Source organism: Prosopis cineraria, unplaced genomic scaffold (genome assembly GCF_029017545.1).
Source record: "Prosopis cineraria cultivar Desert tree isolate PC_DT_omini unplaced genomic scaffold, ASM2901754v1 PC12, whole genome shotgun sequence".
In the NCBI taxonomy this organism is placed as follows: Eukaryota; Viridiplantae; Streptophyta; class Magnoliopsida; order Fabales; family Fabaceae; genus Prosopis; species Prosopis cineraria.
Window position 1 is genome coordinate 6,204,099 of NW_026555343.1, and position 13,247 is coordinate 6,217,345.

The following is a 13,247-nucleotide window of genomic DNA, read 5'->3' on the forward strand; positions in this document are numbered from 1 at the left end:
GATATGGCCAATCCAAATTTAAGTTTTTTATTTTTTTATATTTCTTAAAATAAAAATATGTAAAAAATAGAAATTTTAATAAATATATTTATTACCAATCTGGCCAATATAAATTTAATTTAGATAATCTAATTTAATTTTATTTTTAATAATTTTTATAAATTGACTATCCAGATAAACTCTGAACAGTACATATATAATTTAAAAGGTTTAATTTAATATTAAAAATTTTATAATGTTAACTAATTGACCATCTAGATATATTGTGGATATTTCATATTTAATATTATAGTTGTTCATAATTTTTATTTTGATAAATCTAATATAAAATATTTAATAATTTTAAATCATCACCAAAGATCATTTGAGAGAAAATGAAGGATTTAGATCATCCCATAGGGGTAATGAGCACGATGCTCATCACCGAATGAAGTTCCCAAACATCATACGTATAAAGATTCATTACCTTTATATGCATCTTTCTCTCCCCCATTCATTGCCTTCAATGAGTCTATATATCTGCTATTTCTAGATAAAAACTCAATTTTTTTGGATAGAATCAGTTAAAATTTCATACCATTGTATACATAAAAGATACTATGGCCAACACAATCTAGTTGACAACTAAAACCTGTTGTAGTTTAGGTCTGAACATGCACAGCAATATGGCTTGCTTTTGCATCAAAGATTGCATATACAACATTATTCATACAATTATGCTCTTGGAGACATTCAGTAGTACCTAATTCTCTTGCTAACATCTTCATCATATACCAAATAGATAGCTGTTTTTTTCACTGTTAATTCACATGCAAAAGTGACCATAACCTCCACTCTGTTACCAGGCTCCCAATTAGAAATAATGTTTTGCCACTCTTCATCCTCCGAAGTAGTTGTTGCATCTTTCTCGTACAATTTAATGGTAGCCTTTGTACGATTTGATACCAAGACACCAACAGGATATAATGTCATGCTGTCTTGAGAAGACAAATAGGTAATGCAAAGAATCATTCCTTTCAAGCTCCTGCCAAATATTAGAGGCACTTCAAACAATACTGAAGATCCTTCACCTTTGAAACTTAGCCACTCAGGATGATTGTCGTTGGGAAGAGAACTGTCACCAAACCCTCTTTCACTGCATCCCTAAACCATGAAAATAACGAAGACTACCAATAATAAACCGTGTACAGAAAAAGGTATGCACATAAATGGGCACTCTTCAATTACAAATAATATCAGAACTCCTACTTAAACAAGTATATTTAAAAATACTAACTGAAATCAGCTTGATTATGTGTCTAAAGCTTATCATCAAATTAGTGATGAGTACTGGGAATTTAAAGTCCTGAGTGTGGTAGATTTGTTTCCAAGTGTATTGAAGTAAGGGTTTCTTTTTTGCACAAATCGAAGTAAGGGTTTCTAGAAAACGTCAAATATACATAGTACATTGTTGCACATTTAACAGCATTCGATGTTTTGACCGAAAAGAAAAACGCATTCAATGTTGTTAAAAGTATAATTAATGTACATTATTATTGCGCATACATAAAATCTCAACAAGGTAATGGCAATCAAATAAATAATATTTTAAAAGCCACTGAAACAAATATTTATTACATAATATTAATTTCCCAATATATGTATGGTGTGAATTAATTCCTAAATAGGAGTCCAGTATAGCATGATGACTTTGTGGGAAAATGTCAAATAAACATATATATTGGGAAATTAATTCCAGCGAAGACGATTTTCTTAATTTTCCCCATAAATAATTAAATATGGGTGTTTAATATATAATCATCAGCTAATTCTTGACTGAACATCTTTATTCAAACAAAATAGGAAAAATACATAACAACAGAAAATAAATAAACTCTTCCAACACATATATAGTTTCCCCTTTTACCTTGATTCTAACACACAAGTTTATTAGTGTAAATAGCTAGTTCGCAGTGACGAAATGAAAGAAATCATATTTACATTTTTAGGTGCTTCACAAAGCTGAGCATGCTTTCAAACTTTGGGGTTCAAAAACAAATTAAGAGACAAACCTGCAAAATTTTCTCTTTCAATATGTCTGCTTTAGTGCACAATCCCATTTGAACTAAAAGAGAATTGAAGGAGTCTGTTGGACTTCCAATATGAACTTGGTCATGACTCTCAGATGATGAAGAAGCTTCCCTATGTGAGAGTTGTGGTGTATGTGAAGTTGATTTCAATTCTACAAAATCTGTCTTAAACAAGGCATCCAAAAGTCTAGCCATTTCTCCACTGGATCGAAACTGTGGTCGGTACTCCTCCCACATACCTCGAAGCCTAGCAAGATCGCCCAGAAATGGAGATAGGCCCTGGAAGCTACCATTTTGTACAGCTGAGAAAACTAGAGTTGACATGCTCTGCAAAAATGTTTCACTATCGGACTGGGGAATGTTGGTGGGTGACATCCAAGAACATAGGAGAGAAGGAAATATATCTTGTGCTCTTCCTTCATACCCACACAAAGATACATATCCATGTACAAGCCCTTCCAATCTTGCTAATGACCTGGGTGCTTGTGTTATGGCAGTATTATCTGCCATTAGAGTGGTCAAGGATTCCATCTGCTCAATATCTTCTTCTAAATGGTCAATCTTTAAACAACCGGAGAGAATGAGAGTTTTCAAAGATTTCAACCTGTAGATACTTCTAGGGAGTTCTTTAAGGCACTTGCAGTCCTTTAGATTTATCAGGAGAAGATTTTTTAGATCTCCAATGCTCTCGTGAACTACCATTAAGCTAGGACAATCTTTCAGCACCAACTTTTTGAGGTTTGGTAGTTTAGTAAAATCAGGAGTTCGTGTCAAGTAATGAGAATGACTGAGAATGAGCATTGTCAAACACTGCAGCAACTGCAAAGAATGAAGTTTCGTATGAAAAATTAAACAAATTATATGGCAATTATTTTATTGTCAATAATTTTAGGGGCTTAAAACATTTAAAAAGAAAAAAAACTTTATACCTGAGGCTTCTTCCAAACTCGTCTGAGGTTGCTGTATTTAAAGTCAATAACAACTAAGTTTTCTTGATACAAGTTGTCAGGTGTGGATTTTAAAGGAAATCCTTGCCAACAAAGCCACCTCAGCGTTTTGGGAATATGCTTATAATCTCCTTTAAGATTTACATTATAATCTAGTTGGAGCAATCTGAGCTTCCTCATTGCCTTGAATGCCTCAGAATCAATTAGACACTCTCTATGGGTTCTTGGCAACTTTAGAGATATACCCTCAATAGTTTTTGTTCCCTGTAAATACAAAAGGTAAAAATGTTTCCAAAAAACGAAGCCTTTGCTAGTTTGCTGAGCGAGAGACAATACAGAAACTTGTATGACTGTAATAGAGGATCAATATACACTCTTAATTGGGGCAGTAAAAAGAACATTTTTTTTTTGTTGAGAAAAAACGAATGCATAAACCTTGACATCATAGCTTGTGAATGAAAATAGTACGTGGAAGAAATTCTTACAACATGTCCTTTTAACACGTCAAGAACATCTTCATGAAACCACAATCTGCTGCGATCCTCAGGGTCCTTTGGTGGGCTTTCGCGAATGATTTTTCTTCCCATATCACGTAATAAGTCATGCATTTCAAGCTTATTATGCATATTAACATTTATTAGGCTACGTTCTATAAGGATTTCTATTCCAATTTCTGCATTAAATCCACATCCATTTAATACCTGCGTAACATAGTTCCTGTCCTTATTGATAAAAAAGCAACAAATGTCAAGGAATATATTCTTCAGGCTATCATCCTTTAAACCATCAAAACTTATTTTTAACTTTGATTGTATTTCATCATCCGGAATCCTTTCCAGAATGGACAACACATGATCCCACACTCCAATTTCTCTCCCAAATAAATGAGAACCAACGACTCGAAGAGCAAGTGGAAGTCCTCCACAGTTAGCAACTACACTTTTAGAGAGTTCCATGAATTCTTTTGAGGGAGTTTCTTGCTTGAAGGCATGCCAACTGAACAGTTCAAGAGATTCAGTTTCATCCATTTTTCTCACTTCATATTTGGAGTCAGCTTCAAGGGAATCAAGCAGATGCATATCTCTAGTTGTGATGATTATTACACTCCCTGGACAAAACCATTCACGATTTCCATAGAATGCCATGACTTGGCTCAAATTATCCACATCATCCAATACAACAAGTGTTTGTACCTCGGGAAATCTTGTCTTAATTATATCCTTTCCTCTGTCAATGTTTGGTATCTTGAAAACTTCTGTCTTAAAAATATCAGAAACGAGTTGCTGTTGCAAACTAACTAAGCCATTAACATGCTCTGCATTTTCTCGGATATTTGCAAGGAAACTACTCTTTTTTATAAAGTGGTGACCAATTGCATTGTGAATGGCTTTGGCGACAGTTGTTTTGCCAAGGCCTCCCATCCCCCAGAGGCCTATGATAAGAGCTTTTTGTGATCCCTTTGTTACCCATTCTTCTGTCAGTTCATGAACTCGTGACTCTATTCCCACTGGATGGTCAGCAACAAACAACTGTCCCTCGTCTAATTTTTTATACACATCCTTGACAATTTCCTCAACTAGCCCACTCTCAAGCCTGTCAATATTACATTTCCAACAAACAAAAGAACTGAGGACCATGCATTAAGAATATGAAATTGGACTAACTTGGGTATTATATATCTATATATATATATGCATCATAGACTCATATGGAATCTATGAAGCACTGGACAGACGACTAATCATTTCAGAGGGCAAGGGAACATGTGGGCCGTTGGTGTGATTTTCTGGGGAAAAAACTACAAAACAGTCGGATATTGCCGGTGAAATATTCTCTGAAGAAAATAAGGCGTTCTATTCTTTATATATACACGAAGATAAGAAATCTAAAAATTGAACATGGTTATTTATGTTCATATGGTAATAAATTTTGAACTAGAACACGCTTAAATGGTAACACAACTTTAAATAACAAATTATTTTTCTCATTTTTAATATGCATAGGTAACAAATTATAAAATAATTTGAGAAAGAAACAAATAGTTGTTTATATTTTTAATATAAACGGGGTCACATATTCTAAAATATACAAAATAACTTATTATTTATATTGTTAATATATATGAGTAGTAAATTCTATAGTAAAACAAGTTATTCATAAAATTCTAAAATAACAAATGTTTTAGATTTTTTCTTTTCATAGATATGATAATTTATAAACTAAAACAAATTTTTTGTTCATGATTATAGCCGGCAATGTTATATAGTAGTAAATGCTGGGTTCTAACGGGACAGCAAGAGCATAAAATTGGAGTAGCAGAGATGAAAATGTTACGATGGATGTGCGGACATACACGTAAAGATAAAATTCAAAATGAGCACGTACGCGAAAAAGTGAGGGTGGCACCTATTGAGAAAAAAATGGTAGAAAATCGGTTGAAATGGTTTGGGCATGTACAAAGAAGACCAAGGGAGGCACCAGTGAGAAGAGTGGAACATATAACTTTGAGTCCGATTAAGAGAGGTAGAAGAAGGCCTAAGAGAACACTCTTGGAAGTTGTCGAGCGCGATCTCTTAATTATTAATATTCCTAAAAGCTTGATAAATGATAGAGCACAATGGCGTCTTGCAATTCATGTAGCCGACCCCACCTAGTGGGATAAAGGCTTGTTGTTATTGTTGTTGTTGTTGATTATAGCCGGTGAACAAATTTAAAAATAAAATATTTTTGTCTTCTATTACTAATAAAAAATATTGATCCACCCATAACGATGGTGATCACGTTTGCTCGTCTCAAGTTAAATGAAGGTGAAGTCTAAACGACATTAAGGATTGTTTGATTGATGTTTTCAAAAATTATTTTCTGTTTTTAAAAATATAAAAATTAAAAAACTCGTTTAGATATATTTTTTAATTTGGATTTAATTGTTTTTAAAACTATTCTCATTTTTGGTTTTTAAAAATAAAAAAATTAAAACATCTTTTTTCATTTTATTTTTTTATTTTCAAAACATATTACATTTGGTTATTGAAAAGTATAGTTGACTTGACTAATTTCTATATAAATTATTACAATTAATTACCTATGACTATCACTATCAACATATTTTTTAATTTTAAAATGATTTTTAAATTAATATAACCAAAGACATTTTCATTTTGTTTGTTTTGAAAAACAATCCTCACACACATATTTTGTTTCTAGAATTTTGTTTGGTCAGTTTGATCTCTGTTTTCATTTTTTTAAAAAAAAATTATTTTATTATATTTTACCAAAAAAATTATTTTATTATACAGTTTTTAAAATTATTTTTTCAAAGAAAATTCATTTAGTTATGTTAATTTAAAAAAATTAAAGTTAAAAAATAGGTCAATAATGATAGTGGCAGCCCGTTAATAGTAATGTTTCATGATAGAAAATGATCAAGTTAGTTATATTTTCCAATAATTAAATGTAGTGTTTTTGAAAAGAAGAAAAATAAAATAAAAATAAATTTAAAATATTTTCATTTTTAAAAAACAAAAAATAAAAACAGTTTTGAAAACAACTAAATCTAAAACCCTTAACCAAATGATTTTTTTTTTAATTTTTTTGTTAAAAAAACAATTTTTTAAAAACCGGAATCAAACATATTCGTAGTATGGTTATGTTTTTCCTTTTTATGTTTCGATCATCAGCTTTCCCATATATCTGTGCGTCACATGTTTGGCTTTTGTCTTGCTCTTGTGTATTTGGTTTGATTTCATTTTGCACTTTGTGACAGGTTTCTCATGACACCTACATATGTTTTTTTTTTTTAATACAAACTGCAATAAAATTTAAGTAGGAAAAAATAATTTCAAATTGTTAAAACTTTTTAATCAAATTTACTCGATAAAGTGTTATTTGCATCGGAAGAATATAATAGCTCTTTTAATGTGCAAGATGTTATCTTCTATACAATTAAGGATAAAATCTAGGAAAAATTATATAAACACCTTTTAAAATTATCACAAAGCAATAGTCAGCACCGCGAAATTATGGAATTATATTTTTAAGACCATGATCCTTTTGTGTAGTTTTAAAAATAAGGAAGACTGACAACTAAGTTTCAAAGGAATTAATTTATTCAATCAAAGTCCTAAGTAATTTTAGAATGTCACGGAGGTTTTTTAGTCTTCAAGTGACATTTTGATATATTAGAAAAAGTCTAAAGCAACCTTGGTAACTTAGATGAAAAAAAAATAATTTTACAATTTTGTTATATTAAATTTACAATTTATTTTTTAAGTTTAACATGGAATACAATTTCATTTAGTTTTTAATTTTGCAACTTTAAATTGATGAATTTAAAACTTATTTTTAAATTTTAAAAATAAATACAAATGTTAATGTTTAAAGTTGAAAAATAACAATCATTATTATAATAACTTTATGAATTTATAAGTTTAATTTTTAATTTTATAACTTCAAATTGATAAATTTACATTTTATTTTTTAAATTTTAAGAGAGAATATAAATATAAATGTTTAAAGTTAAAAAATAACGGTCATTATTTTAACGACTCCACATATATAAAAGTTTGATTTTTAATTTTACAACTTTAACTATTAAATTTGTAATTTATTTTTTAAATTTTAATAATATATTAGGATATTCAAGTCAGTTCGTTTTAGTTAGATTTGTCAAAAAAAAATGCAAAGAAAAATGAGAGGAGGTTTAGGCTCCGTTTGGTTTTCCTCCATTTCAACGTTCAAAAAATAAAATTTTATTTTTAGAAAATTAAAAGTTATTTGGGTAGAATATTTTACAGAAAAGCACATCCTGAAAATACATTCAAATAGTAGCTGAAAGTGGATTTATGAAACGTAACTATTTGAAATTTTTAAAAAGTGAATTTGAAAAGTAGGATGCTATTTGACCATACTACCTTAAGTTTAATCTCTTATTCTTTTATTTAAAAAATAATTAATTTATTAAAAATATAATTATTATTTTAATAATAATAATTAGCTATCAATTTTTTTAGTATTATAAATTAAATAATTAATTATATTAATTTTTAACATTAATGTATATTAAAAATTACAAATCTTTATTACATCTTTTAAAATTATAAATTAAAAAATACAAATAATTAGAGATTAAATTTTTAGCATTATAGATTAAAATTTGTGTTATTTAAAATCTTTATTATATTTTTTAAATATATTATATTTGTATAATAAAAATTATAAATTATTATAAATTAATATCCTTTTTAATAATTGTATACTCAAAAGCACATTTCATTACAAGAACTGAATTTCACTAAACTAATTTTTATTAAATAAATTTTTATCAAATAAATTTTTAATAAACTGAAAACCAAACGCTCATTTAGTAATATATTACCTATCCCTTGCATCGTAGCCGGCAGCATTCGCAACCGTATGGAGTGCGTTCCGCCACTGCAACACCCGATCGCTCCCCCTTGCCGACCTATGCTCGTGTAGTTCCATCGCCCGACCATATCGGCCACTCTGATGACGAACGTCTGACGGAGCCACGCCATAGAATATGGGCATAACACACTGACCTTGGGTTTTTTGACATTCCATTATTTTCACCAGCTCTTCCGGACACCATCTAGAATCTGCATAATTTCGAGAAATAATCACGATCGCAATTCGTGCTCCTTCGATTGCTTGTGATAATGATCGAGAGATCTCTCCTCCCCTCTCAAGCCCCGCATCGTCCATGAAAGCATGGATTCTGGCCCGTGTTAGAGCGGCGTAAAGATGCGAAGTGAAACCATAGCGAGTGTCTTCGCCTCTGAAACTCAAGAAGACGTCGTAAATCCATTTTGGCCGTTTGAAGAAAGAAGTAGAAGACGGAGAAGCCATGGAAGGAATGAGATAGCAGGAAATAAACACCTCAAACGAGCTTTCCTTGGCGAGAGGAAGAGGATCGGGTTGCTTACTTTGGATTCCTAACCACTGCACATAATATATAGATTATGAAATTTAAGTTTTATTGATGATTCAAAATTAAAAATTTATATTGTTTTGAGGTTTAAACTAAAAGTGAATTTTTATTCGAAATCATTCGAGGTTAATCACATATTTAAAAATTTAATTATGAATTAAATTGGGTCTGGAGTCATATAAGACAAAATTACTTTCGGTGTCTTTCGGACTTCGGTTGCGGTGAAAAGAAAAGAAAGGAAGAAAGGAAGAAAGGAAAGAAAGAGGAAAAGAAGAAAAGAAAGAGAAGAGGGAGAGAGGGGGGAAAAAACAAACGCAGTCGGACGCACGTTCATTTTATAATTATTACCTCCCTCCACCGATTATTTCATTTCCGTGAGGCCCACATGGTTAGAGTTAAAAGAATTAAAATGATACTCTCTTTATTTTTAAAATATAAAATATTTTTTAAACGGTTGAATATTTAAAAATATAACATATTTTTAATTTTTTAAAATATAATGATTATTTTTTTAAAAAATATCCTTATAAAATAAATTATTTTATATTTATTTTAAGATGAAAAAGTTTATTAAATAAAGAAAAATATATACTCTTTCGTTCAAAAATATAAAACATTTTTAAGGAGTAAGATGTTAAAAAAATAAAGTATTTTTAATCTTTTAATATGTAATTATTATTTTTTTTAAAAGTGTCTTTATTGATAATGACTTTATATTTTTTTTAGGGCATTTAATAGAGTTAAATATAAAAAGATAAAGTTAGTTTAAAAATAGATAACTATTTTATTAAGAAATGAGAATTAGTTAAAAATATTTTATATTTTTGAATGGAGAGAGTAATTTAACCTATGTATTTTTAAACTTCTCATATATATATATATATATATATTATAAAATCAAACCAAACAAACATACCAATATTTATTATATTTTATATTATGATTGATTTATTATATTTATTAATGATATATTGTTATATATCAATAATAAAATTTTTGTAAATTTTTAAATTTTTAATGATAAAATTCTTATATATCAATGTGAATCGACTATTATAAACACTGTATTTTATTTTTTTTAAATTTAATAAAAATAATGATAAATAACCAAAAAATATAAAAATATAAAAATAAAATTTAATTCTTTTTAAGATTATATTCTCAAAATAAAAAATTAATTTAATTGATTGGACTTAATTTTATTTTAGATAATTTTTTTTTAAACATTTTATTTCTTTTAGTTCATTAAAATAAATCAAAAAATATAAAAATACAAAAAAAAAATTAATCCTTTTTAAGATTATATTTTTAAAAAATATTTGTTTAATGTAAAATTAGATTTTTTAAGTTCCTTAATTCAATTTCAGAAATTAATAAACATAATTTAAAAAAAAAGAGTTATTAAGATTAAAATATATAAACTAAGTCTGGACCTCCATTTGTGTAATGCACGTTACAACACTAAGAGAAAAGCAGAACCAGATGCTGCCACCAGCTGAAAGCACGAAGGGAAAAGCATTCTTGATCAAACGCACACGAAAGTGAATAGAGAGCAGAAGAACCAGACGCCGGTCAAAGACACATAGAGGGCAGAGAGAACGCAGACTCACACAAAAAAAGAAGTCTAGCACGAACGAGAGAGGAGGAGACATGCACAGCATCCTGTAGCTTCAATGATAAACTGAGTTCTCATGAAAAAGCCGGAGAAGGGGGACCAAATTTTTGCTCCTGGAGGCGAGAATGAGGGAGAAAAGGACTGAGACAGAAAAATGAAGAAAAAACAAAGCATAGACAGCGTTCAAAACAGAGCACGAAAATGGAGAGGAAACGGACGAGAAAAGTGAGGAAGGAGAGAGCACGAGAAACAAAAGGAAAATTGAAAAAAATAGATCATAAAAGAGAGAAGAGAAATTGGGGATGTGAGAACAGAGCCAAAGACGTAAAAGAGAGAAGAGAAGAAGAGAAGAAGAGAAGGACCGAAACTGAAGGGTGAGAGAGCACGAAGAAAATAAAACAGAGCACAAAGGAATAGACAAGAGAAGAGCGACGGAGACATCGAGAACGGACGAGGAAAATTGGAGAGGAGAGGCACAGAAGAAAAAACTAGATGAAATAGAGCAGAAAAGGAGAAGGAGAGCATAGGCATAAACGTAACAGTGGGAGGAGAAAGGAGACTAAGATAAAAAAAAATAGAGACGAGAACGAATGGAGAGGAGACTGAGATCAGAGGGAGAGAGTTTTTTTCTAAAAAAACAGAGACTGGAGGAGACCAAGAGTAGAGATCAGAAGCAAAAAAAAAAAAAAACAGAGAGAGACTGAGAGTAGAGGTCAAGATCATCCAGAGAAGCTTATTATTGGTAAGTCCAGGAGTGTGGTTGACGGACATGTGCCAAGAGAGATATGAAGTTAAGGAGAAGATGGTTCATCTCACAGGACACAGGCAAAGCATGCGTATTAACAGCTTATAAGTAATGACTCTAAGCTTTTTCACCCCTATAATTTCATGTTCATTGCTTAGGCTCTTACTATTGGTTTCCTCTATTTGTACTTATGTGGTATTTGTCTAATATTTTGCACAGATGTTCCTTCTCCTGATTAGTTTAATTCCTAAAATTTTTATTATTTTTAAAACCCGTTTATACGATTAAATATGCTGGTTTTTGTGGAATTGGTCATGAAAAATTTTTCTCTGTTAAATTGTTACAGCTTGATTCATATATTCTTATATGTTAACACAGAGGTTACTTTAATATGAAATTTTGTATCTATGACACTCTCTAACTATTGTTTGAGACAAAATTCTTAAGATTTTAAATCTTATTTACCTATTTGATTACATTGGTTTCTAAGAGTTGGTCAATAAATTGCATGTCAATTTTATAGCTTAATTGGTAATTTTTTTTTTCTTCTTATATAGGGGCATTCTTAACCTTAATTTTCTATCCATATTTCTCTACATGTGTAATTTGATGTATAAAACTTTAAATCATCATTTTTAGAGTCCATTTCTAAAGTGAAATACGATAACTTTTAGATGAAATAGCAAAATAGGGATATTCTTAAATAATCAATATTGCAAGAGAAATTTAAAATCTCCATGGGAATTTAAAATGATCATCTATTGTGTAAATTAATAAAATTTCACAGGTATGAAGATTCAATTTGTATATATTAAAATGATTATCATTAAAATTAACTCCTTTTCTATTAATAAAATATTTAAGTCCCATATGAGATTTTAAGAATCTTCGTAGAGGTTTAAATTAATTACATTATCATGTGGGATAATAAATCCTCACAAATATTGTAATTTTCAATTTACATAGAAGTAAATAAAATAATAGACTTTTTTATATAATATTAATTAATTAAATTAATAAATTTAAATTATAATTATATTGTCTAAATTAGATCTTTTGATCATGTGAGATTTTTGAAACTCCGTAGACATTTAAAATAATCGTACTATCATGTGAGTTAATAAGACTTTACAGGTATAACGATTAAAATTTTTATATTTAAAAATATACATTGTATAATTATGCATTAAAATATATTTAAAGTGAATATTATTTAATCTTTTTATTGTGTGAGACTTTGAATATCTACAGATATTTAGAATAATCTTGTATCGTGTAAATTAATAAGGTTTTGCAGATATGAGAGTAAAACTTATATGTTAATATGGGTTTCAAAGGCCCATTATTAAAATTAACTCTCTTTTATAATTCAAATTAATAATTTATTTAAATTTCATATGAGATTTCAAGAATCTTCGTAGAGAATTAAATTAGTCACATCATCGTGTGAGATAATAGATCCTCGCAAATATAGTGATTCTCAATTTCTATAATAAATAAATGATTTTAGAAAATAATGTTATAATACACAATTTAGATAATTAATTAATCAAATTAATGTATTTAAATTGTAATCATATTTACCAATTATATCTTTTAATCATGTGAGATTTTTAAATCTTCGTAGACTTTTAAGATAATTATATTATCATATGAGTCAATAAGACTCTGTAGATATAATGATTAAATTTTTAAAATATATATATAAATTATATATTAAATCAATTAAATTAAAAATGTACTTAAATGTATATTATTTAATCTTTTATCGTGTGAGGTTTTGAAATCTCCGTAGATATTTAGGATAATCATATTACCATATAAGTTAATAAGGCTTTGCAGATATGATGAATAATATTTTTTGAAAAAAAATATATATGTACATGCATGTTAAAAAAATTATTACTAACATTCAAAAATATAA

General features: G+C 28.9%; 1 protein-coding gene across 2 annotated transcripts; it reads right to left on the reverse strand.

Annotated features, from left to right (window-relative positions):
* Positions 1-563: 563 nt before the first annotated feature.
* Positions 564-10,622, reverse strand: LOC129287706 (disease resistance protein RUN1-like). 2 transcript variants are annotated; one of them, XM_054923930.1, is made up of 6 exons: positions 10,574-10,622; positions 8,391-8,974; positions 3,502-4,609; positions 2,999-3,280; positions 2,052-2,888; positions 564-1,143 (listed from the first exon to the last, which is right to left on the reverse strand). In XM_054923930.1, the coding sequence occupies exons 1-6, from the start codon at positions 10,613-10,615 to the stop codon at positions 733-735; spliced, it is 3,264 nt and encodes a 1,087-aa protein (XP_054779905.1). In that variant the 5' UTR covers positions 10,616-10,622; the 3' UTR covers positions 564-732. The 2 variants fall into 2 exon arrangements, with proteins under 2 accessions (XP_054779905.1, XP_054779906.1); XM_054923931.1 differs by lacking the exons at positions 8,391-8,974; positions 10,574-10,622 and adding an exon at positions 5,402-6,345.
* Between the last annotated feature and the right edge of the window lie 2,625 nt (positions 10,623-13,247).